This window comes from Atractosteus spatula, chromosome 1, assembly GCF_055471065.1.
Source record: "Atractosteus spatula isolate fAtrSpa1 chromosome 1, fAtrSpa1.hap1, whole genome shotgun sequence".
In the NCBI taxonomy this organism is placed as follows: Eukaryota; Metazoa; Chordata; class Actinopteri; order Semionotiformes; family Lepisosteidae; genus Atractosteus; species Atractosteus spatula.
Genome location: NC_142706.1, coordinates 25,638,821 through 25,666,292, shown reverse-complemented (window position 1 = coordinate 25,666,292; position 27,472 = coordinate 25,638,821). Strand labels below are relative to the sequence as shown.

Here is a 27,472-nt window from a genome sequence, read left to right as displayed (position 1 = left end):
TTTTAATCCCGGGAAGAGCCTGTGCTCATCGATGTACCTCCCATTGGAGTCGATGAGAAGGGCTACTTCCATGTGTCTGCCTCTGGTGTCCAGTCTGCTGGAGGGGCACTGTGCTGCCGGGTGGGGGGCTGTGTCGGGGGGTGCAATGTGTGAGGTGGAGGTGTTGGGTGGGGCCGTCTCTGGGGCTGGGTGTGTGTGTGGGTCACCCTGAGTATTGGGCAAGGTGGATGTGCTTTTGGGCAGTGGTGTTGTGAGGGGATTTGGGGTGCCGGGGGGTGCAGTGGGTGTGGTGTTTGCTATGGTGGGGGTACTGGGTAAGTGGGAGTTGGCAGTGGGGGTTGTAGGGGTGTCAGGTTGTGTGGAGGTGGGTGTGTCTTTGCAGGTTGGGGGTGGGTGTTGTGTGTTGTGTGTTGTGTGTTGTGTGTTGTGTGTTGTGTGTTGTGTGTTGTGTGTTGTGTGTTCTGGGCCTCAGGGCTGTTCTGTCGTAGTCGGGGCAGCAGTGGAAAGTAGTGAGCTTCCTCAGCTGTTCTTTGAGGGTCTTGCTTGTCCTCTCCGCGAGCTGCAGCTCCTGTCTCAGCTCTGCTACTTCCGACTGCAGCTTACTGTTGTCCTGCAGCAACTCTTCTATCTGAGCCCTGAGCTATTTGTTGGAGGTTTTGCATTCGTTCCTGTGTTTGTTAACCTTGTCTCTTAGTTGTTGTGCTGTCTGCCCCTCTGTGAGTCTCCCCAGCATCAGTTCCTTGAACTCAGTGAAGTCCAGCTCCAGAGCAGAGAGTTTCTTTCTCAGGAGGTGCGCTGAGCTGTGGTCACAGGGGGGTTGGTGTGGGCAGTGTGTGTCTGGGCGGTGTGTTTCAGTGTTGCCTAGGGCTACATTCTTGCTGATCTGTTCTGTAGCTATGGCTGTGTTTGTGGGATCAGAGTCAGGTGGAGCTGAACTCTCCGGTGTTGTGGGCATCTGGCTAATGGGTCTCTCTCCTATTTGTGGGGGATGTTTCTCCAGGTCGGACTCTGTTTTCAGGTCCGTGAACTTTTCCTGAAAAAGCTCCAGAGCAGCCTCACTGCCCTGTATCATCACTGTACCATTGTGGTAAGTGTTGACGGTCAAGACAGTGTCTTCTAACTCGCTGTCGCCCCCTGTGGAGATTTGCCTTCCTTTGCTGATGCCCCTTCTCGTGGTGTTTGTATAATTCTTGCACACAGCTGTGTGCCAGGCGTTCGGATGCTCAGTAAAAAAGAGCAGGTTGGTTTTTATGTGTTTTTCACCTGCCTGGCAGTAGTCAGCAATAAGGTTCTCTGGATTTTCCTTCATCGATGTGTCTTTGTACTGTTTCCTGGTCTTAAAGTTTTCGCGTCCTCAGGGTACTGGACTACTGTGCTGAGGGGGCAGGGCTGGTCCAGTTGGGCTGTGTTCTGCTCTGTACTCATCTTGCTTCTTTTAAATACAATCGGCCCAGGTGAGAAGAGCAAACAGACAGCCTAGCTTCGTTTTGAATATAATCAGCCCCGCTGTTGCTTGGGAACAGGTTCTTCAACTTTGGCCTTTTGAGTTTAATGGGCCCAAGTGGTATTTTGTTTAGTTTAAACTTTTAAGGTAACTAAGAATTTTTTTACTGTTATTTAGTAAAGCAGTTAAATTTTAGAGGCCTCTTCAAAAAAGGAGAAGAAAGAACAAGGCTTACCAGTTGTTTTTTGTGCTGATGGCTGAGTTCTTGGCTTCTCTTGATGCTGCTTGTATTTTCCCTTTCTTTCTTGTTTCCTTTGGTGTACATTTTATTTCTTTCTTGTCTTCTTTATCCTTATAAATCCTTATTTCCTTGTTTAGTTATTCCTTTTTCTGTTCCTCCATTTCTTGAATTTTTCAAGATTTTTCTCTTTGGAGCTTTTCCTCAGGTCCTTTATCCTCAGGTGTAGCGTGTAGCTGTGTCTCAGAGTTGGTCTTCAGTTTTTCATTTGTTTGCTTTGTTGATTTTTTTTTCAATGACAAGTTATTTCTTTACTTCTTTGGTTTTCTTTAGTTTTTGTTAGATGTTGCCTTATTCCTAGACTATTTGTTCAGTTCCAGAAAACAATAAAATCTCAAAGAAATTAGGAGCTCATCTTCTGTGCTCTCTCTGTACAAAGCTAAAAGGCAAAATACAATTTAAAAAAATGTAGAATGTCAGTTTTTCTGGACTATTCATACTGTACCTGTCAAAGTTACCAATGATGTGGTGATTTTTAAAGGACAGTGTTTAGTGAGAAAATTGGATCATGATGAATATGCACGTGTGTGTTTAACACCATCATATTTATGTATACAACAAATGACTATTTTATACTGCAGTCTAGGTTAATTTCTTTGAAAAGCTCTGTACTAAAATTCTAAAGCTTAGAAACTAAACTAAATTAGATTATAAAATTATTCATGCCCTGCAGACCTGCAGATACTAATGATTAATGGATGTGCTTCTACTTAAAGTATACTTTATAGAACACAAACACCTACATTAAAAACACAGAATGTGGACTTTAATCAAATGACAAAGGGTTACAAATTCACTTATTTGAAAAACGTGCTCTTTAAAGCTTTAAAGTTGTTTAAGGGCAGCCCTAAAATTTGGTGTTTGTTATATTCCCAAATGACAGTATAGTCCCTTAAGACTCAGCTGTGGAATCCTGAGTGCAGCTGACTCATGCTCTAACTGTTACCAGATAAACAAGCATCAACAAAGCATATTTTACAATAAGTAATGAGTAAATACCTTATAAAAAAGTCTAATTAATTTTGTATTGCTAAACTAACAATTACTGGTACAGTAGTAGTAGTCCTTATATTTATGTTTTTAAATGTGTCTTACACAAATAGGGAAAAGGTTCTGTGTTTGACACAAATGGTGAAAAACATGCAAAAAAATATCAGTTTCCATATAGAAACAGGAACTTCTCCTCAGGCTGATTTTCTTTACCATACAGATGCAGCCATTCAAAATGCGCGGTACAAACCCGCGGTACGGTAACCTACCCACAAGCCACCGCGGGGCACCGGAGGGCACCGCGGTAAGTGATTGGCTGGCCAAAATGACCGACAGGGGCACTCGTGGTGCATTGGTTGGTAGTGAAAAGATTTAATCATTTAATGTCTTTACTGTGCACATTTTAATCCGCTTAGTTTTGAATATTTATATGGAATTTTACCACTAAAGGGAAATTTTAGTAGCTGAGCATAAAAAGAAGAGGAGCATAACGCATCTGAAGGTCATAAACGATATTAATTTAGGAACATAAACATTACTGTATGTATGTAAACTGTACTGTGTATGGCTGGTCTTGGTAGTTTAAAGAAAAAATACACACCAGTCTTCCATTTCTCCCTAAACATTTTAAGCATGAAAGTTTTATGAAACGGTACCCAAATATGCGATTTCTTTATAGAATGAATTTTAATTTTAAAAAATTATTTAACACGAAAATTAAGCTGTTTACATCTTCCGCCTGAGAACAGTCACCTGTTGCTACCCAACGCAGAAACACAGCCACTAACCAACAAAGAGAGGACATTAGCTAGCCAATATGATAAAGAAATAAATGATTATTTTGTTTATTTCTTTTGCACATTTATTTGAACATTTCCATCGATTGTACAAGCACTTGGAAACTGTCCAATCCCTAGTTCATCAGGCATTTTCTTTTACGCTGCGGGCATTCTCCAGGTCTGGCGCCGGTCTGTGTCTTCTAGGATATAATGCCAGCGAACTCTTGTTTTTATGTCCACTATAAGAGACAATCTCCTTTGCTTTTAACCGAGCGTTTAATAATTTCCTAAAATTAAAATGATTTACTTTATTTCCCTCACGGGATCAATAAAAGTATCTATCATCTGTCTAAACTATGGGACAGAATTCTGGGGTCTACCCGTACCAGAGATTATGGTAGGGCTTGAGAATGGTGATTGGCTGACACCATCTGACACCCCTCTGATTGGAGAAAAAAGACGTGCTGGTTTGCTATACATACAGTACTGTACCAGGAAGAGGATTTCTTTCTATTCGAAACTTGTATTTTAAAAGTTTAAGAAGTAAAAACCTTACAGCGTACACAGATTTCTAAACTGATCAGGATCGTTATCTTTGTCTTACGCATAATAATGTTCACCGCTCTGTCCAGCAAATTAATAATAAACTTTATTTTATATAGCGTTTTAAACAAATAAGTAATTGGATTGCTCATAAACCTAATCACTTATTCTACATAAACACAGCGTAATTGCTCTCTGAAAATGCCTTTTCTTTTTATTTAGGCTCAGATTTCAACTATAGATCGTATTATTATAAACTTTCTTGGAAAAATGTCTTTTATGTAAACCATATTTGCTATTAATTCATTTAGGGCTAGAATATGTTCATTGTCTTCCAATCGAGTCGAGTTGACATTAGAAGCTTGCCACGCCCGGACTGTTACACCAATGCATTAGCATGTTAAAGCGATTTCATTGAGGAGCCTAGCTTTCTTAACTAGTAAGTACTGTACTTCCTTGGTTTTGGAGGGGGGAGGTGTCTTTCGCTGGAAATCTCGCCCCCTTCTACTTTGAAAATACCTGTGAAACTGGTTTAATTCGTGACAGCCAGCACTCCCGCAGAGAGGGGGGTTGTACTCGTTAATGTCTTAGCCGGAACACATCATTATATCTCATTTTGTATTTCTATAAAAAAATCGTTTGCCCAGCCTAACACTATTGTTGTTATTGTTTTTATCCTGTAAAGCGCTTTGAGGAGCACAGCTTTCTCACCACTTAGATTACTTTTTGATACCATCCTTACACAAAGCAGAAACTTCTTGTATTTTCCGATGACATACAAGTGGAAAGATTACAGATTTTAATCGTCTTTTTTCTGAACCAGGGAAAATCTGATCATGTTTCTCTATAACAATAATAAAAAACTTTATTTTACATATCACCTTTAAAAGTGGCATCTCAAAACAATACAGTAGATGTAAACCACAGATTACAAAGTAAATACCCAGACAAACGCAAACGCGTTTTTAATAAAATGCTTTTATTCATTCAGCAGAGAGAGAGCGTAAAACCTGGGCGTAACAGCTGTTCCTTTTTCTGATCACTCGCTCTCTGGATAAACGTCTCACCTGTCCTGTTCTTTATTTTCCTAATTTGCTGATTATGCCTTCTGTGATCCTATCCTGCCCTCACACCTAAAGAAGACTATTTTAAATTTCTTTGCGCGGTCCATTGTGCAATTAACCCTTGTATGTGCTGTCCTTAAGGTGATCTCACATAAAGGTGATATGTAAAATAATGTATTTTATTATTGTTATAGAGAAACATGATTAGATTTTCCCCGGTTCAGAAAAAAAGATCTAAAGTATACTACTGAAGAAAAATAAATCTAGAAAGCTATGCTGAAAGTTTATTAAGATACTTAGAAGACAAAGATATCGATTTATGTTGCATTTGTCTGATTGTGAATCAAAAAACACATATATTTAAACCCGCGTTTGCGATTTAAATCAAAACGCAATTTAAATCAATATAAATGTTTATATTGTAACGCCTTGGTGACTATTCATTGTTATTAAAATGACTTAAATTCGATCATGTTGTGATATTTAGAAATATACATTTGTTTGGTGAGAGTGAAGTTTTATTTAATCTCTGAGCCATACTGATTCTTATGGAAGCCAGTTTCCACCAGGGAGTAAAAAAAAAACACACTATGGTATTCTCTCCGATGCAGTGCAGTTAAAAACATATCTCTGATGCTGTTCCTAAATGAATATCATTTATGACCATCAGACGCTTTATGCTCCTTTTCTTTTTTCCAGTGGATTGAACAGGGAGAGGCATTTCATGATGTACGTTTCACTGATAAAACAATAGTGGCTCTGGAACAGTTTTCAACCATGTCATTTTATAAAAAGGGGAGATATGTACGCGTTACTGAAGCTTAAAGTTTAGCCTTTGTCACTAATGTAACCACTAAGTAAAGACATATAGAAATCCCTACGTTACAGACTGTATATGGCTGGTATTGGTAGTTCAAAGAAAAAATACACACAAGTATTCCACTTTCTCCCTAAACATTTTAAGCATCAGAGTCTTACATGTGGTTATTTCGGAAATGTTTGTACGTGCTCCTTCTGACCATGTTACTGTTTACTGTTACTGACCATATTAAGTTTAAGTGCCTGTGGGCGCTTTTCCTGTCCGTGGGGGGTAGACCGTCTTTCATTAGAAGGTTAGTCTGTTCTACTCTGAGAATGTAGACGGGGTGGAAAGTAATTCCGTGTCGCATTAACTAACCTCTTCAGTTTATTCCGCCAGACAGTACATGAATATAATTATATCGTTATTAATTTGTTTAGATACGCAATTCCATATTATATTCCCTGTTAATCAAATTCTAAAGTATGCATTTGTTAGATAACAAGCGAATTCACAGAAAAGGTTAAAAGACTATCACTTTTCACAAAGTATATAATCCTAATATAAGTCTAAATCCTAATATAAGTCTAAACAGTATCAGCTTTATTTACGGGTTGCAATTTAAAAAAAGTCAAAAACCGCACTCAAAATGCAATTTAGAGCTTTCTGGCAAGAGGAGACACCCAAATTAATAATGTAACATGCCACTGTTTGTGCATGAACAAGGTTATACTTGTTCCCCGGCGAAACACATTCCATAAGAATCAGCGCTTTTATATATCGCCTTTAAAGGTGGTTTCTAAAACGCTTTACAGGATAAAAACAACAATAACAGCAACAACAACAATATTGTATTTCATTGCACTTTGACAGAGTGCTCTTAGAGTTTGATTAATAGGGAATATAATATAAAAATATAGTACTAAAAATAAGATACACTCTACAGACATTCACAACAGCGACTGTCAGAAGATAGGACACAGCGGCTCAGACACCCGCTGAATGGAAAAGGGCACTTTAATGTTCTGTATAGCTAATACTAAAGCCAATACTTTAATATTCTTTTCTGTATGTTTAACAATAGTGGGTACTGGCCTAATTCGGCCCTGCTCCCGTTGTTAGGTGTTAATGTGTTGTTGTTAAGTGTGAATTTGTACCTGTTTCCCTGAGGTCTGGCTTTTTTTCTGGAAAACCATAACTCTGGTCTTGTCCAGATTGACTGTCAGCGCCCAGGTCTGACAGTGCTGCTCCAGCAGTCCCAGGTTCTGCCGCAGCCTCTGTTCTGTGGGCGACAGCAGGACAAGGTCATCTGCAAAGAGCAGGAACTCGATTTCTGTAATTAATGCAGATCAGTAAATCAAGGGACAAAACAATTATTGCGCCCGGCTCCTCAATGGGCTTTGACGTGCTAATGCGTTGGTTTAACAGTCCGGGTGTGGCAAGCCTCTAATGTCTCCCGACTTCGGCAAAAGGAACCTGCCTTTCATTGGACGGGAAAGCAAGAGCCGAATGCTACGCCGCCCCCGTGTTTCGAAATCTTGTGACTTTTGAAATTTACTGGGGGTGGACCACGTCTGTAAATTTCGATGGGTCCAGAGGCAAAAGTGCCTTGCCTTGCAATCTCCGGGAAGCCATTAGTAGCGTGGTGAATCGAAGATTCTCAACCCTTACTTCGTGCGACTAGAAAAGAATTCGTGATCGGATCAACGAAATGCTTCGTAGAAGGAGGCGCTCTTTTCCTCTAGTCTAACAGTCTGTCCACAAACAAAACATTCCTGTTAGACAAGAGGAATGTAAAAAAACAATTACTTTTTGTCAATGAAAACTGGTGTGTTTGTCTCTCTCTGCTGGATGTCCCTCTCACTCTCTGCTGAATGAATAAAAGCATTTTATTAAAAACGCGTTTGCGTTTGTCTGGTATTTACTTTGGTCCTTTTAACTGTTTTTCCATCTACTGTATTGCTTTGAGATGCCACTTTTAAAGGTGATATGTAAAATAATGTTTTTTATTATTGTTATAGAGAAACATGATCAGATTTTCCCTGGTTCAGAAAAAAAGATCTAAAGTATACTAGTTTGTCACTCTTCTCATCCCCTCTTTGCTAAATGGCTTTTGAATAGAGTCACATGAAGAGAGAGGTGAAACAGCCCTACACAGCCCTGTCGCAGTACACGAATATAATTATATCTTATTAATTTCTTTAGATACGCGATTCTTTTAATACAGTCTTTGCTGTGCTCTTGGGGATACTTGTGATATTTCGAGCTCTGTTTGAATGATAAGTGTCGCAGTTTAAATAATTTTCGTAGTTAGAAATTATGAAACGCTCTGTTAAAAGCAAGGGAGTTTTTATGTTCATTGCAGTAAAAGAAAATGCCTGACAAAGTAGGGCTTGGACAGATTCCAAGTGCTTGAACAAATGTGCTAAAGAAATTATACTTTGAGTTTACAGCTTGTCCAAAGTCATTCATTATTAATACTATTAGTAATATCTTCAGTAAAGGCTTTGATGCATAAATATTTCTGATAGGTAGGTTGTGTACTTTTGTCCAACTGAGCAATCTTGTTTTCATAAAATATACCAACTTTTTATTGACTGATGATTAACATGCTGTAATACACAGTTTAAATTTAAAAGCTCAAATTCTGTACATGAGAGGTTAAGCTTTATTGGCTCCTCCTGGCGGTTTTACAAGGTGATGCCGGATACTTTCTGGCATGACGTCAAATGACGCGATTTACCCCGTGATACTGCGTGATACTGCGACACGCCCACCGTGGTATACCGCAAAATACCCCACCCATTTTGAATGGCTGCATCTGTGTACTCATGCAGAAATCTTCAAAAATCAATTTTCAAACATTAATCTGAATTCGAACAAACTACAGATTTAAAATCTATATGTATCCCTGATTCCATCACTTTCATCCCAATTTTCTGCTTTACGTACATGTGACTACATGGTGTGGGTCCATGTAGTCAAAATAGTGTATCAGGTTTTAATGATGCATAAACTGTATTGCAATAAATGATAACTTCTCATAAACCTTTTAACAATGGTTTAGAGCCTGTGAGAGGGGGTAAGGGGTCTCAGGGTAAGAGAGAAATGTACTTGCATCATGTGCTTTCTAGGTCCTCTGCCACTGAGGAGTGCAGCAATAAGGCATCCTTCTTGGCTGAAGGAACAATGGTAGGTGATGCGGCTGGAAAAAAGCCAGGTTAATTAACTTCTGGGAAATTTGGCACTAGGTATGAGTGTATGTGTGTTTATGTGTCTGCCCTGTGATGGGCTGGCACCCCTTCCAAAGTGTATCCTGCCTTGTTCCTGTTGCTCTCTGGGAAAGGCTGACTCCCTATTGACCCTGAATTGGAGGAAGTGGTTGTTTTTGGTGTATAATTTAAGGTCTGTAAACACAAACAAATAAATATGGTAAATAACAGGAATCTTCTAGCTCTCCATAGATATAAAAAAATGTATTCAACTCCTAAAATTAATATCTTAAAATTGTCCAACAAATATTATGCTCTTAAAATGTCCTTTATGCATGGTCCATAGATTCTGTTTGTAAAAACCATCATATGCGTGTAATCCAGGAAATTAGTGTTCAAAGAACTATACTTTGTATAGTTACTGTTTTGACATTAAGTATGGAAAAGAAGGAAAGAAAAGTTACAGATCAGAACAGGAAATTAAATCTTTAAAAAATGGTTTCAACTATATTCTCAGAAAGCTTGTCTCAGAGACGGCTTACTTGATAAAAAAAAAACTTCAAATCAATTCTTTATTTCTTAAATACACCTACTGAAAATTGACAGTTGTGACCCTTAGTGTTTGTTTCAATGTTTGGTGTGAAGTTTTGTTTGCTTTCTGAATGATTGACATTATAGAATGAAATGAAATTAAGTTTCAAATGTAATGAAGAATAAATATTACTTCTAATTTTATATACTGATGGAAAAAAGAAACGCAGCATTTTCTGGAATGAGAATACTATAGTTATAGCTTATGTACTTTCACATAAAGTTGTCAATTTGTTTTAAGCCCTCTGACCAGCACTACAGCTTGTTCAGTAAGGCATTGCAGCTTGCCAATAACACGAAAGCTCGTTATGTGCACTTTGACCCAACGAGGTCCAGGTGGAACAATGCCTGATCAGGTCACCTTTAAAAAGGCCTTAATTCAAAGCTTAGAAAATGGACAAATTTAATCAGTTTTCTTTCTCGAATGTCACCAAAAGCAAGGAAGAGGGCCATTGGCATGCTGCAGGCAGGCATGTCATGTGCCAGTGTTGCCAGACACTATGGAGTAAGCCGCTTCACTGTGTCCCGACATCAGAGAAGGTTTCAGCAGACTGGCAGGACAGATGACCATCCAAGATCTGGTCGCCCTCGAGTGACCACACCAGACCAACACATCAGACTGGTCCATCTGAGAGATTGTTTCAGATATGCCACCCGTACTACTGCTGAAACTCCCAGCAGACACAATGTCCATAACATTGACAGGGCAGTGAGGCTCCATGCTGCTGGCGTTAGAGCAAGGCGACCTGTCAGAGACCCTCTGCTCACACCTCCTAGACGTCATACCTGTCTGGCTTGGGCCAGACAGAGGCGGCGATGGACTCGTCAGAAGTGGCATCAGGTTATCTTCACAGATTAGTCATTCTTCAGCCCGTTTCAGACAGGAGGGCCAGAGTGTGGAGGAGGAGGTGTTTCATTTCTTTTTTCAATTAGTAAATACATTTTTAAACTATGCAAAATAAATATGCAAATAATTACTGCAGTTTTATATGAATTTAATGGCATAATTTATAAATTGTGACATTAATTTGCAGTACCTTTTTCTTGACTCTTAGGAATGAATTGACAGAATAATAAGTCTGCACACGGATTGAAAATACATTATATATATGTTACACTTGGACAGGTCAGAGTTTCCAGTCCTCAGTATCCCAGGCTATCAGTTGCCTACTGTACATTTCCTGAATCAGATCCTGCCATTAAATATTCCCATCCTGATCCTACTGGTCCTATAGTTTTCTCCTTCAGCACTGTAAAGTGCTTTGAGAAGCCACCGTTAAAGGTATATAAAATAAAGTTTATTATGATTATCAAAGTAAATACTTAAAAAATGTACCTAGATAAAAAATGACAGATGGTTTACCTAAGGGTTAGTAAAATACAACAAATATCGGGATTAAGAAGAGATACCAGTACAAAAATTATTCATTTAGTAGAGCACTGATAATAAATAATAAATAATTCATTAATCAGTCTCATGGAAATACTCAAAGATCAGATACTTACTGACAGTAAATACTTTTAGAAGTTAGAAGTTTATAAGTTAGCAGTTAGAAACATTTATTCGCCAAGTGCAAAATATACAAGAAATTTCTCTTGGTGCAGGTGTAAACATAAATTCCAATAAAATAAAAGAAAAAACCTACAGATAAAAACAAATCTCAGTGATATGTACAATTTAAAGGTATATACAGTTGAATAATAAAATGTACAATGAGTACTGCTATGTTTACAAAAATATCAGTGGCATGTGCCATTAAATAAAAATGTTTATTACTAGTCACAGAAAAAGAATATAAGAAGTGTCCTTGTTTATGAGACCTATAACCTGGGGAAAGAAGCTGTACACTTGTCGGTTAGTCACAATTTTTAGGGCTCTCACTCTTGGTCTCCGCTGAGAGGAAAAATGCTGGAAGAGAGAGTGGCCTGGGTGTGGGGGGGTCAGCCATAATTTTCCCTGCCCTCTTTCTCATCCTAGATGAATATAAATCTGTGAGGGGGGGAGCCGGCAGCCGATGATTTTCTCTGCACATCGCACAATGCTCTGTAATTTCCGCTTTGTATGTGATGATGTAGAGCCAAACTAAACAGAAATAGAAGATGTGATGACTGATTCTATTATAGCTGTTGTAGTGTGCTCTCACGAGGCACCAGTTCTGTAGGGGTTTGGGAATTTACTGGGACAATTATTAATTGTAGCAGTAAATCACAAAATTGATTCTTTTAATGGCTTTAGAATCCAACCTTGCGATATAACTCAAACAACGCACACACACAGGTACTAATACACGAGGATACATTTATTAATACATAGAATATGCATATAAACCTACCAGATCTTATCGAGAGGGTTATCAGAATACAAAAGGTATATATTCAGTCAGTTACGAAGAGTTACATATATCAAGAGGACATACGTTCAGTACTGTATATCATTCATTTAGACCGTTTCGTAAATGAACTTGGTTATAACTTCTACATTGGATACTCAAAACAAGTACATAACTCTTAGGAATTAAATTGATATCAACTGGTTGGGATAACAATTGAATTCTCGAGCTGTAATGCATTGAAGTTGAATACTCATCCAATCTCTGGGGATTCAGATCTCCTGCGGGCTCTCTGGCTCCGTGCTAGGCTGTGCCGTGCGGCTTGCGACGGTGCGCTGCTGATGCTCACTGACCGGCTAGTTAGTGTTGGCTTTAACTAGCAAAGTTTGTGCACAGGAGAAAAGATGACTGTGGGTCCCAGCAAGTCAGGAAGAGGAACGGTTCATTCCTGATGAAGCGCTAGTTCTGAATAGTGATTCAGCTGTCCACAGTTCTGACCTGTTCACGAGGCTTGCTGCTGATGCTAACCTCGGGTGGATCCTCTGGTTACTCTCTGGCAACCTCCGCTCTCAACTCTTAGAACAAAGCAAAGTTCTGGCACTCGGACACACTGGCCGTTCCGTGGTTGTCCGGGCTGAGTCTCAGGATGGTCAGGAGGCGCGCTGCGAGAATGTCCTGCCCTTGGGAGCCTTTCTGCTCCTGGGCCGTCCTGCCCTGGAATTGTCTCGCACCCCTGGAATTCTCCTTAGAATTCTCTTTAGAAAGTCTTAGAATAATCTCACAGGCTCTCTGTGTTGCCTGTTTTTACCTGGAGGAACTTCAGCTCGTTTATTGGCTGAAAGTTTCATGGGCATCAGAGTCCCACGTGGGTTACTCGGCCCTACCAGTCCCTGATTGGTTGATCAAGGTGAGATATGAGTCACTTACTCCTGACACTTAGGAATGCAGTCCAGATGTCCATCTGGCACTCCCTAGACAGATAGGCGCCAATGGATGACCATTGATCATGATAGCCAGGCTTAGCTAAGTGCCATTTGGGAGCTGTCCCTTATCAAAAGAAAACATCTTTAAATCAGCCTGCATGAATAGCTTCTCTGTGGCTGCACCACAGAGATGAAGAGAGAGATGGGGCCTCATTTGGGAAAGCACAGCAACACTTAATTCTGTCTTATTAATAAGCCTCGCCGCTACACTGTGTAGAATTGGACCAGCAGCACATGTGACAGCCCAAATTTCTTGAGCTGTCTCAAAAAGTATATGTGCTGTTGGGCCTTCTTGATAATTGTGGTAATGTTTCTGTTCCAATTAAGGTCCTGTTGAATGATAGTTCCTAGAAATTTGTAAGACTCTGCTCTGCTGACCATGAAGTCATGTATTTCCAAGGGAAGGGGAGGAGCAGGCTTCTTCCCGAAATCAATAACCATCTCCACAGTTTTTTGCGTATTCAGCTCCAGGTTGTAAACTTCACACCATAACACCTTACTTCCTCCCGGTGTATAGATTCATCACCATTTGAGATGAGACCAACCAGGGTAGTGTCGTCCGCAAACTTGAGAAGTTTGACAGGTTCGCTGTTAGATGTAGAGAATTAGGAAGTAGAGAGGTCAGCTGTAGCCTTGTACTGACAGTCAGTCAGACCTCCAGGTTAGAGTTGAGCTGAATGAGAATAACGTTCACAGCAAAATTCACAGCAACACTTAATTCTGTGGTTTATTAATAAACATTGCTGCTATAGTCTTTTCAAATTATATTTTAATTTTATTTTATTATGCTGTCTACAGTTAATTAAAACTACTCTCAATTCCTCAAGCGTAATAGATGCACCTGCATCACATCCTGATGATCAGATTAAAAAGGTTACATAATTCATTTCGATGCTTATGCATTCATCTTTAAAATGATTTTTAGTGTACCTTATCAAAAAGGCTATTGAAAATATATATATGTACCATTCCATATGCTCAATAGGTATGTGTTCTTCTTTTTTAAATATAACAAGTCAGTAAAATAAGATCAGACTTTTAGAAATCCATGGTGACTGTCCCATGTAAATATTTGTAAATATCTGGTGCAGTTTTATACCCCATTGTGATAACCTTTAAAAACTTTTATTTGGAATTTTCCAGTGCTTACAATGACAAGTGACAGAGGAAATATCTTAATAATCCCTGTGAACATTTCTTTTAGAGCAAGATTACCACCAGGACCTGGAGAAATGTTCAAATGATTCTATTCCCTCTAACTCTTAGCTCTCCATCTTATATACTAAGATTACTCAATAAAGAACATTGTCTTAACTTAGCCTGGGGCAAGGTGTAAGTTTCTTCCTTTGTAAACACCTACAGTATGTGAAATATTCTTTATTACATATACCAGTTTCCTTTTTATTTCCTTCTACTCTTCCATTAACATCTATGAGACAACTAATCCTTTACAATCATTTTTCATATAGATTTCCAAGGTTCCCCAAAGTCTGTGTTTTTTTTTCTTTTTCTTCAAAGTCGTCTTTGGTTGAAAAGAGGCTATGTATCATTTACACTCTTCAAACATTTTTTAGTTTGTTTTTGTTGCTTCTGTTTCATAGAACCTTGTAAAAGGATGGATTCTCTTAAGGACTGTCCAACAAATGAAATGTGCAGTGGATGTAACATAGATGCAAGATGCTTAGAATTAATTTTCATGAAAATGGACAAAGGCTGGATCATCCCTATTACGAAATATTGAGACATGTTAGTTAAAGCCTCTTTGTAAGAACATGCAGTTGCTTGCTAATGTTCGCCTTTTAAGGCTATATCAGCATCTCTTCTGATTAGGGTGTGATACTGGTGACAATTTTAATTTTCCTGTTCACACAAACGCACCAAAGATACTGGTATTAAAAGCAAAATCAATGGCCTTTCAAATTGCAGAATTGTTACTCTCGCACCAGTAACAGAAAGCTTGAACTCAAAGTCGCCATGCATGGTCACGTGACCACCTGATAAACAAGGGACGTTACTTTCAACGGCACAAACAAACGTAGCACTAATGAATGAGACCGGTCCAGTTCTTCTATGACATTCTAGGGGGCTGTGTGACGTCATGACCCCGAAAAAACAAGGTGTTATATCTCGGAAACTAAAGCAGCACAAACATTACTTTTAATGGCACAAACCGGCACAAACGTACTGTAGCACTAACGAATGAGGTGGTTTTCATTGTTTGTGCTGTATATAGGGGGGGCAACTTCATGGAGCTAGCAAACTACCATTCTACCCTCTAATCTGCAAATCCACATGTTTGAGAGAACTACGCTTCCCCATTTTATCTTTGATTAATACCTTCTCAGCATAACCATCATTTTAAACACTGAACTGCAAGCATCCATCTGACTGTTATAGTTCTTCCATAAGTAATGTGTGGGGTCTGTGTTATGTTTGATGACTTTCACAATAATGAGGAGCCTGCTACTCCACAGAAGTATTTTTTATTAATTAGCATTTAACATATGACAACTAGAAAATTCTGTATATCAGAGAAACTCTGCATTCACATTTTTTTAGATGCATAGTTTATTCTCATGTGAAGTTACTGACAGAGATACTAAAACTCTTAATTCTAATAATTTATTTTAAAGAAGATGAGTCAGTAAGCATTGGCAAGAAAACAAAAACAGTAGCAAGTACAGCAATGCCTATCTGACAGGCATTTGAAAATTGCAGAAAATTTGCCAAGTACAGTCCGAAGAATAAAGCAAATACAGACAAATTGAGTTTATGGCATTTGATGACCAACCCTTTTCGATTCTGGAGGATCAAGGATTCTGTCAACTAATTGAGCTTTTGGAACCCCGTTATACTCTCTCAAGCCGCCGCTACTTTTCTGATGTTGCCTTTCCGGTGTCGTATCGAATTCAGTATGCAGTGGAATCCTCTTTCAAAGTGCGCATCTGCACTGGAAATCAGAGTTATGATTTGTCTGCCTGCTCATGCACACATTTCATATTGTCTGTAGGAAACGCGCAATTCTAAACAATGCTTGTGTGAGCTTGTTTTTGTTAGGGACATGCAAATAATTTTGATTTCCAGTGCACATTGGCACTTTGAAAGGGGATACATATTTCCACGACATACTGAATTCGATATGACACCGGCTCTGTATGATGTTGTCGCCACACAGATACACAACCTGATCAAAGACATTAGCTTCAGAGACATTACTGTAGCTTCACAACAGACTTACTGTACAGTATGGACTTCTGACTTTAGTCCGATGAGGATGCTAAGCTTTACAGAGTTTTAGCTTTCTTACCCTCATTACACATCAACTGTGGATTATGATGTGAACTTGTTTTAAAATGCAAAAAAGTAAAATTATCAGTCATCGGTTATCGGTAACTGTATCGGTCACAACAAGCTGTTAATTATCGGTTATTGTTATCGGCCCAGAAATTCCATATCTTTATTATAATCATTGCTAAAAATGTCTTGCCTTACTTTAATCACTTCATGTACAAACTGATCTTCATTAATATGCATAGCAAACAAAGGAACAGCAATTCATACTCCTAAGATGGCTTACTACAATAATAATAACAAATAAGCATTATCATGATTGTTTTCAAATTAATTGGTATGTACTTTACTTTCCTAACCTTGTGAAATAAGCAACCACAAAGAAAGTTGATAACAAACAACATTACTGCACCTGGTCTAACCAATAACCTAGAAACTGACTAGAGTGACACCTTCATCTGTGTGGAGGATATCTCTCAATTGAACCCATGCACAAATGCCTGCACTTACTCTAAACTATCTCTAATTAGCCTACCTGTAATTTACTGTACATTAAACAGACAACTCAGAGAGCCAGGTGTTTCATTACTTTCATGAATTCCACAAAAATAAACAAAATCAGTGGCCATGCATTTATTTATATGTGTATGTAAATAAATATGCCATTCCATAAACCTCTTTCAGAAAAAGCACTCTAACCACATTTCCTGTAAAACTGATGTTTGCAATACTGCTTGACTTCATTTCTATGAGTGCTGATGTGATCCAGTCCAAACAGACCTTACCTTTCCTTACTAAACCTCTGGCTTGCCTCTTTAAGCTAACCCAAGAGACAATGACTGTTTCTTTTAAATTACATTTATATTCTTCTGTTCTTCAGTAACATGTCAGTCCGATTTAGGTGAAAAGAGGGTGGAGCCATCAGAGGTCAGCAATGAGAAATTCCACATGCTACATTTGTATGAGGAAATTAAGAAATTAGCTGCACTTGTAAACTGTTATCCCTATAAAAGCCATATGGAAAGGAAGGGGGTAGTCTATTCTGACCCTCATGAATCTTTGTGATACTAAGACACCAAGATTGCACTGTGAGATTGCTCACAATATTTGGAGGAAGGATAATCATTACAGGTAAGGTTAAAATAACTATCCCTTTACAATTTTAGTAACAACCTTAGCTGTTAGCATGTCAATCTTAGCCTTAGCATGTCAGTCTCAGGTTAAAAAGAAGGGAAGTATTTGGCAGACTGGCCAAAATGTTTTTACCAGGCAAAACCATTTTCTACTACGTTTTGGTTAAAATGAGTCCTAGGCATGTCTTCTTTTGGGACTCACATCCCAAAAAAGATGGTTGGGGTGGGATGGCAAAATTATGTTGGGGTGATCCGTTTGCCATCTAGGCTGCTCCTCTATAATAGGGAAAATTTATATGCAGGTTTACCTTCTACTCTATGAATCAGAGGGGGATCTGTTACACGTCCTGAAGAAGAATTATAGTGACTTCATCTACCATGAGTTTCCCTTTCTTGTATGAATCATATTAGAAATGTCAGACACCAACTATAGTTGATGCCAACTGCAACCATGCTCAACTCCAATCCACAAAGGCATGATCATATTAAACTTTTCTTCTTTGTGGCCTCATACAGTACATAAAATTTAAATATCTAATTTCTTGTATTTTATACAGTTTTTCATCCTGAAGAATGCCAAAGCACTTCACATACTGTATAAGAAAAGTCAATGCGGGCACAAAAACGTACAAAAAATTATAAATATATATCTTCTTTGTCCACACTCAGAGAGACCCTTTGATTTATGAAAGTATATTATTTTCAAAAATGCTTATGTTTGGAGTTTGCAACATCACAGCATGTATTGAGTCAGATCTTGATTAGGGTGGGGTGTACAGTCTTAGTAATTTAACACCATCTAGTGTGAAACATTTTTGCTGCCATTCACATGTCCATGACTTTTTAGGTATATTCTGTGATTTCTAAGTAAATTGTATGCACAATTACATATAGATACATGGGCAAATATTCTTATAAAGTGAAGATAAACCATTCTGTATTGTACAATAATACTTTAGAAAGATGATTTTTAATTCAATAATCAATGTTCAAATGTATTACAGTATATTGCATCACATTCTATTAATTAATATGACCACGCTAATTCACGTAGACTAGCTACAACACTGATAAGAGTCTTACCCTTTTAAAATATTCCAATTCCTAATTCCTTGAATCCTAAATCTGAAGAATCACAAAAAGTAAAGCAATCTAAATATTTAACTTGGCCTAAACACACTTTATGTTTCTGATCATTTAGAATGACTTTACTGGGGATATTGCTGCTAAATTAATGTGTGAAGTGTATCAAAGTATTCTGGAACTCTATCTAAAGGACAACACCATTGTACCTGTGTTGCACCCTACTAACCCTTCATTAATCACTTCCCATTGTTCAGTTATCTCCAACAGTCTTTTAGCTGCTCATTCTCTTTGTATGATTGCTCAGCATGAGCTCGACACTGCATCACATCACATCAGCCTTTCAGGAAAACCTAAACTCTGTTATAGTCAATTGTATTTAGCATTTAGACAACCAAACTGTAAAGAGGGACACAAATTTAATAAACCAATAATGTCCACACACCTTTAACAATTGTGTGACCCATCTTCCTGCCCACCTCCAGACAGATAGGAAGTGCAAAACTTTACTTATTTTCAAATTTCCTCCAATTTACGCATACAAATTCAACTCTAGGAACTTTTTAAGATATGTTAATTCCTAATTCCTTTCTTCATATTTGTTCTTAATCTTTTCTTAAATTAGTATGCAATATTGTTCTATTATACAAATATGTTAGAGAACTATAAATGTAATCACTAATAAAAGCTGGTATTGAACAGTAATAGAATTGCTTTTATTTTCTTTTCTCAGCCAACTTTCATGCTGGAATTTGGAAGAATAGTTATATATACTACCAGTTTCCGGGTAGTGCGAACAACCTTTGAAAGGTGTGAACTGGTGAGAAAGATATTCCAGAACCACAGGGTAAAATTTGTGGAAAAAAATATTGTTCTTAACAATGAGTATGGGAAGGAGCTGGAGGAGAGGTGTAAGAGGGTGTCAGAATCTCCCTCACTTCCAGTGGTTTTCATCGATGGACATTACCTTGGCGTAAGACTTCAATTTTTTCTTACAACTTTCAGATAATATCTGCATTTTACTATTACAAAGTCTCATTGTTGTCACAGGTGTAATTTTAGAGTCTGTAATAGTGACAACAATTCAACCCCTTTTAGCTCATGTCCACTCAGCATTGGTTATGCATCTTTGATATAGAGTTAAATATTTCATGATCACGTTCATTCACAATTCTCCCTATTAAGCTTCTTTTATCTCCATTCCTGTGCTCCCATGGTATTCCTGCTCGTACATAAGACATCTCTTCACTAAATTCTGAAGCTTTTCTCATACCCTTGAACTGCAATGTTTTCTCCTAATTAAGGGGTGGCAGTGTGCAATATTGGTTAGGTTTCTGGACCCCTAAATGAAAAGTCACAAGTTTAAATTCTGGTTGAAGATAGTGTTGTATATTTGAACAAAGTATATATTGTATGTTGCTCCAGGTGGATAAATTTGAACTAAAATTTATATATTAAAAAAGGAAGGTTAATTGTAACATAATTTAATTTTTTAAATAAATGAATAATAAAGGAAAGTTTTGATAAGGCCTTCAACTAATAAAATAAATATCCTGTAGTACTAATTTTACAAACCTATAAGGAAAATTGACACAAAATAAAAATAAGAGGTCTACATGGCATGTGGGATGAACATCATGAAAATTGCCTTTTTAAAGTTGACAATTTTCACCGTGTTCAATATTACAACTCTTCCTGGCTAGCCAGGAAAGAATCTTTGGTTGACTCAAGCCCACCAAACTTTAATAAATCAGATTGTCAAATTCAATAAGCTTTATTGGGATGACCGATGAATTACAGGGTTGTAAACCAAGATTAGGTCAGTTGTGCCAAATTGTGCATCATCCCTTGGGAAGCTAAGTCTTAGTGAGGTTATGCACGCCATTAGTACAGTAAGTGTTCCTTTTACAGTAAACTGTGATGTTTGAGTATTTATATTCAAGAAATACACTTCATGTTTCACAATGTCCTTGTTTGCAAACTAACAGGGTGCAGAAAAAATACTGGAAATGAATGAATCTGGAGAACTTCAAGATCTGCTCACCAAAATTGAGGTAAAAAAGTTTGCTGTCTTTAAAAAACACACCAAAATCATAAATAAAAAACAACTTATTCATTGATACAATACTCAATAAATATTACGTTATTTGTTATTTCAAATTCTAAAGCTTTTGCAATGTTTCAGTTTCTATTTCTTTGCATCTAAAATGTTAAATCCTGAAACCTTAAGTGTCACATTAAATACAGTTTATTAATCATTTTCTGACTAAATCATATAATTAAAAACTTTTCTTCAATAGGTTTTTCACATTCATATATTTTATTTTAATATCAGTAGTGCCTTCAAAAGTATTCAGACCCTACAATTTTGTGAAAATTACGAAATGATGCATACCTATTTTTTATGATTTAATGTTTTATTTAAAACATGAATGCTCAATCCAATGACTTATAAGGGTAAGATGAGTTACAGCAAATATCAGCAAAAACTAAAGATAATTGAAATATGTTGTTTGCACAAGTATTAAACTTAATATTTGTTGTAAACGATTAAAGCCAGAAGTCTTTTTGGGTAAGTCTCTACTAACTTTACACACCAGCTTGGTGAAATGCCAGATTCTTCTTGACAGATTTGCTGAAGCCGTCTGACGTTATTTGGGGATGGGTTATGGACAGCAGTTTTCTAGTCTTTCCACAATTAGGATAAAACTGAGGACTCTGGAAATTAACTTTCTTATTCTTAAGCCATTCTAGTGTGAGTTTTTCCTTTGGGTCATTATGTCACGCTAGTAACATTTTGCAGGATATGGGGGTGGCACAAATGCACAGTAACCACAATATGCAGAATGCATTGAGATGACTATGGCACCTTCTTCTCAAGGACAGCTCTCCCTGCAATGGGTTCTTTGTATCTCCCAAAATCACCACTGCACACACAGACCAACACAACAAAGTTGTTCTACATATTTGCCCTTTTTATAACTCTAGCAATTACAATCCATCGCCATGTAAGCTTATAAAGAAGATAAGAAAAAGTATCTCCAAGGGTCACATACATTAACTTAACAGTCCCCAGTGACCCAGACAGAAAGTCACAAAAGAGAAAAAAAAATACAAACTCCACCACTCTCACAAGTAAACTAAGGTAAGGTAAGGTAAGGTAAGTAAGGTATGCCTCCTTCCACCACACTCAAGAAAGAGAAGAAACTCTGTGTGGTCACTTGAGATATCCTCTTTAGGCCTCACAGTTCTAAATAATATGGTTCCATTATATTCCTCTTACTCTGTCTCTCCACAACAATTACAGGGTAGAGAGAGAAAGATAATGATAGAGCCTTCCTCTATTTTCAAGAGCCTTCCTTGCTGTAGAGCCCCCTCTTGTCTCTTGAGTCCTCTTCTGTGTCCAATAGTGCAGTCTGTGTCCCAAATCCTTCCCCTCCACCAGTCCTTCTGGCTGAGGCTTATAAACCCCCACCCTCAGGCCAGAAATCAGGACTGAAATGAAGACCAGAAGTGTTCTGGTGAATGTAGTGGCCTACTGCTTTACACCCACTTTTATCACTCCATGACACTTATCCTGTTAAAAGCTTATTTTTTCCCAGTTTTAGGTCTGAAGAAGGTTTTCCAGTACTTTGCCCTATGTTCCCATTAGTCTTGACAAACAACTTAAGTCCTTGCTTATGAGTAGCTGATCTATAATGTAATGCTGCCACCACCAGTGAATGATTCACTATGTTGGGTTTGTAAGTTTGTCAGAAGTAATAATTAGCATTTAGACCAAAACATTCCAATTTTTTTAAAGTGTTCACTGTATCATTGCTTTATTACAATTTCAGATGTGGCATTTGAAATGGAATTTCCACTTTACCATATAGTCCAGGTTTATGGGGGGACTAGGATATTGCTGACCTATGGATATTTTCTTTCATTCAGCCCCTGAACTCTGTGTCTAATAGTTGCATTTGCCATGCCAATTGAGTTTCCTCTTTGCCAGGCAGGAAGGTTAAACTGATCTAGGCAGTGTCTGGGTGCTGTATACTTTTTAATGACTTTATCATATTCAAAGAAATGTTAAGTTTTTTTCTTTCTTCTTATCTATGCCTTTATACAACTTGATCAGTGAGTTTTTGTAAGCTCCTTGTTCTCCATGGTTGAATCTTAGCTTGGCATTCATTACCTGGATGAGGGCCCCTACATAGATGAGTGTATGAATTCTGAAATCATGTGAACCGCTATTATTGCAGAGAGAAAGAAGCCACGTAACTACTGAAATTGTGTGGTAATTATGTGCACCTATATTTATTAAGGTTTGCAATAGAAAATAATTAGAGTACTTATGCAATCATAAGTTTTCTATTTTTCTTTCATTTTAATAATTTATTTCTCCCTGGGGGATTTGATTTTGTCCCTTGCTCTATGTGTCATGGGAGCCTTCTGTTTTCAGCTTTGAATGTACAGTATGATAGTGTATTATTATATTACAAATCATAATTGCTACTTCACATTATCATGACTGCAAGCTTTAATGCAACAAAATAAAAAAACTGTGCAAGGGTTTGAATAATTTTGCAAGTCACTGTATATTAATTATTATTTAATTTCTATTTTCATATTTCTTTCCCTTTACATGAGCATTATATAGATTTTCTTTTCTTGTTCTTGGCCCTTACCAATCATGGCAATCATCCCCATCTATGAATTGGCTTCATTACTCTGCTCTCCTCCCCACTAATAGCTGATGTGTGGTGAGCGTTCTGGCGCACTATGGCTGCCATCACATCATCCAGGTGGATGCTGCACATTGGTGGTGGTGGAGGGGAGTCCCCATTACCTGTAAAGCGCTTTGAGTGGATTGTCCAGAAAAGCGCTATATAAGTGTAAGCAATTATTATTATTATTATTATCACACACAATTCAATAAATTCTGTCACAAAGATATAAAGTATACTTGATCTGTATTTACACATTCTGTTGTAATTCATGTTGTCATCTTAGACAACTGTACCATTGTGAAAGTATTCTGGAGGAACTAACCTTTACCCATCAGACTTGCTTTAAAATTGAAAAATCAAATCAAATCACATTAAATAACCTGAAATTGACAAACTGACTAATCAAAAGCAGCGTATGGTTTGTTTGACTCTCACCAGTAGCAATTAAGAAGATAGAATTATTGAGAGCAAAAATTATACTAAAATCCATTTTCACTGTGGTTGTTTCACAAAAGCCCAGAATGGTTTAAATAATGCAGTAGAGCACAAAGTAAATTATGAATGGACGTCAATGATAAATTAGAAATGCCAATTCTGTATACACCAAATTTGTTAATACAAATTAAGGTTAGATCACACTTGATTATTTGAGTGACTGAGTTTGGATTTTATAGTAAAACCAAAGTAATGATACTTTTTAAATATTTAAATATAGTGATTGTTGCTGGACATCTTATAACCAAAACCTTGTCAAAACAGATTAATGTTATTTCCACACTCATGAAGGAATAATACACAATACAAATTCCTATTATTTACAGCAGAGCACAGTGAGCAAGGTCAGAAATTTCCCACAATGATGTGACTCAAGAAATTTAACATTCATTTCAAATACAGATCAGTGCATTGTTTGTATTATTTACTTGTTATCTTCAGTAAGATGGCTACAGACAGTTTTCAGAGTCTTAAATAAACAAGTTAAATTGAAAATGTAAAATTATCTGATTGTTAGGCAAGTACTGTGTGCATAATTAATGCATAAATGTTATAACACTGATAATAAGAAACATTTAATAAGAAGAGCAAATCGTCACTAATGCTTAGAATGGGTGCTAACCATAATGAGTGACTGCAAAAAAAAAAGGAGTACTATATTATAAACATTCAGAATGTGAGCAAAAAAATATCTGTGATTATACTTTAAATAATCTTTAGAAGGTTGGTGATCAATATGTTACCACAATAGGAAAACATGTAATAAAAGGGCAATCATAGAGGTGCAGTTTAATTGCAGGAAAGCTTATTGTTCTTATAAGAACAAAGATACCTGTAGCTAGTGTGACCGTTGTGGTTCTGTGCAGTCTCGTGCCCTCTGCCACCCTGTTCCGTCCCGCAGCGCCTGGGTCTCCGGCGTAACACAACGTTGAACCAGCCGCATGAGTTAAAGGAGACCTCCCTCAGCCCAGGCAGCTGAGGTCCCTGCTACGCGTAGTGAGGGCGATGACGTCACCGTATCCGAACTAGCTCCGCTACACTAGCCTTACCAGCTGTAAGACTGGTATCATCCTTCAATAGCATTTTAAGCATTATTCAAGCCCACAATAAAGGATTAAAATGACCAATTCATATTTACTGTACATGTGCTGGATTTACTGGAGCAACTAATTATAAAATATTTTTAGTCGAACAACATTAGAGTCCCAATAGTTTATGTCATATTACATGATCTTATGTTATAACATTGCAGTATTAATGATGTTACTTGTAATTTCCTGTTAATGATTACATGCAGTAATAATTGATAATGAGAAAACAAGCAAATATGATTATAATGCATTTTTATTTTTCAGAAATCATTTTCATGCTCTTTTATTTTTCAGAAAGTCCAGCATCCACATGAGTGTTCTACCTGCGGGGGATTTGCTTTCTTGCCTTGCTCTATGTGCCATGGGAGCAAAATGTCAGTGTTCCGAAACTGCTTTACAGACTCCTTCAAGGCTCTCAAATGTAGTTCATGCAATGAGAATGGATTACAGCCCTGCAAGAGCTGTACCCAATGACTTTCAAAGAGTTGTAAGATCTCACTTTCAACCAAAAAACCTTTTGCTCACTCATTGTAAATTGGGAACATTTAATAAATTGTATTTCTAGCATACATTATACACCATGTTTGTATTGTTTTGTTTTTCAGTCTAATTCACTTTTTTTTAGCCTTCTAAGCAATAATGACCATTCTCACTATCACAAATGAACATTGATATGCCCAACTACCTTTTGAAATAATAGGAAAGATAAGCTTTTGTTTGAGTTTTAAGACTTATTTAAGAGACTTTAAGTTTCTTCTTAATCTTTTGCTTGATTTAAAGTGCCATTTTATCTGAGAATTACTCTGCCTATGGTCATAACAGGCAAGCTTTCATACACTAAAAAGTGTTTATTTCTCCTAACGTGATAATGTATTACAAGTTGTAATGCCCAACACCCTTTTTTTATGATGTAGGACTGCATACTTTGTAAAAGTGTCATGTGGCACAGTATATTCTTAATGTGGAGTGTGGAAGAATTCTATTATGCAAAACACCTGGGTTTGAATCCGGGCCAATGCCCACCCTGTGTGGAATAAAACTTGCCCAATAATAAAATAAAAAAATAATCTTATTAATCTTATTAATCATAGCATATTAAATATGAAATTAATATTAAACGTAAAGGCAAGTCTGTCACAAAGCAAGAACTCAGACAGATGTATAAAAATAGTTTATTTTTATATGCCATTGTGAAAAGGACTTTTTTCATTCATTTAAGAATGAATAAACAAAAACACAACAGAAAAAACTAAACAAAGTTCACTTCTCCTGCACCACTGTAGTAGAACCAAAGCAGCACACATGCTACTAAAGCACAAAAGGTGCACATTGATGAAATAAATTACTTTAACATTTTTTAAACAACCATCGCTGTGTATCATGTCCTGCATCAGTTTTGAATAATTTTAATCCATTCTTCTTTACAAAACTACTTTAATTTGGTGACATTTAAGAACTGTTAACTGGAGTCCTGAGATGAATGTTCCCATGAATGCTTGAGGCCTCATCTGTGATAAATTAACAGTTAAAAAAATTAGTGAGGTTTTCCCAGAAGCAACATTCAGCATAATACAGTAAATTACTGTAAATAAAAACCTGTTGATAACTTTGGGCACTTCAGTATTAGTCTAGTAACAACAACTAACTTAATCCACACCTGGATTTATGGCAGATTACTTTAAAAAGGTCAAAAATTAACTCTTTGTTCAGTTTTTCTATTGTTTTCTATTGTTAGACCCCTTTCTTAGTAAACCACACAACTCTGGTAAATCAAACTGGAGATTTCTTTATTGCAATAAAGAAAGGAGCACAGACAAAGTTAACAGGTTAACCTTGTCCCTCACTCACTTTCCTAAGAACAGCAACAGGCTTTTATTCTTGAAGATGAGCAAAATTTTCATATGAGGACATACATTTAAGATTGGTCAGTAGTAGTTTCTTGCCATATAAGATAAAAACAAGGTCAGAAAGTTGGCAGTTAGGTCACCCTTGGGCAATTAACCAAGACCCTAATCAGTTAAGACCCTAATCCCTTTCATGGTGCTAAATCACATGTAGGATACATGAGTTACACCTCCATTCAAGAGGCAAAGAAACCTGGGCCAGCTGAGTGTGTACTAAACAGTGAAACAGTTCTTGAGGACCTAATTGTTAACTCGTAACAGGCATAGGGTTTCTTCACTACAGAGGCTTGTCAAAGTGCTACTAAATTAGCAACAGTATTTATTGAGGGGTGGGGTCATGGATAGGCGAAGAGTAATTTTCTCACTTTTGTGATTTATATTACACTCAAAACACAGAGCGCAAAATCTTTCAGGTTCAATTTCTTTAATGCCTCATGGCAGCTTTTGCTATAATTTGACTTCTTTCACCTATAAATGTATTCAGTCTGAGCATTTAAGTTTGGTTTAATAATATTTATTTAAAAAAAATGTGTAAACAATTTATAACACAGTAAGATGGGACATATTTGTGTCTGTCTGTCCATTGAAGGACAGGCATCCTGTCTAAGGTGTCTTGCCCCAGTTAATTTTTGGGACAGAATTTGGAAGAAGCAGTTAGAAAATGGATGGAAGAAGAAAATGGGACATAATCGGAAGGGTATGAGTACACTCTGCACAAGCTACATGTATA

General features: G+C 37.3%; 1 protein-coding gene across 1 annotated transcript in view; it reads left to right on the top strand.

Moving 5' to 3' along the window:
• grxcr1a (glutaredoxin and cysteine rich domain containing 1 a) overlaps nucleotides 1–25,312 on the top strand; it is a 56,304-nt gene extending 30,992 nt beyond the window's left edge. The window contains exons 2-4 of the mRNA XM_088922999.1: nucleotides 19,274–19,513; nucleotides 20,529–20,594; nucleotides 25,133–25,312. Coding sequence (XP_088779125.1) covers nucleotides 19,274–19,513; nucleotides 20,529–20,594; nucleotides 25,133–25,312 — 486 coding nt within the window. The remainder of the gene's footprint in view (nucleotides 1–19,273; nucleotides 19,514–20,528; nucleotides 20,595–25,132) is intronic.
• The last annotated feature ends 2,160 nt before the right edge of the window (nucleotides 25,313–27,472 follow it).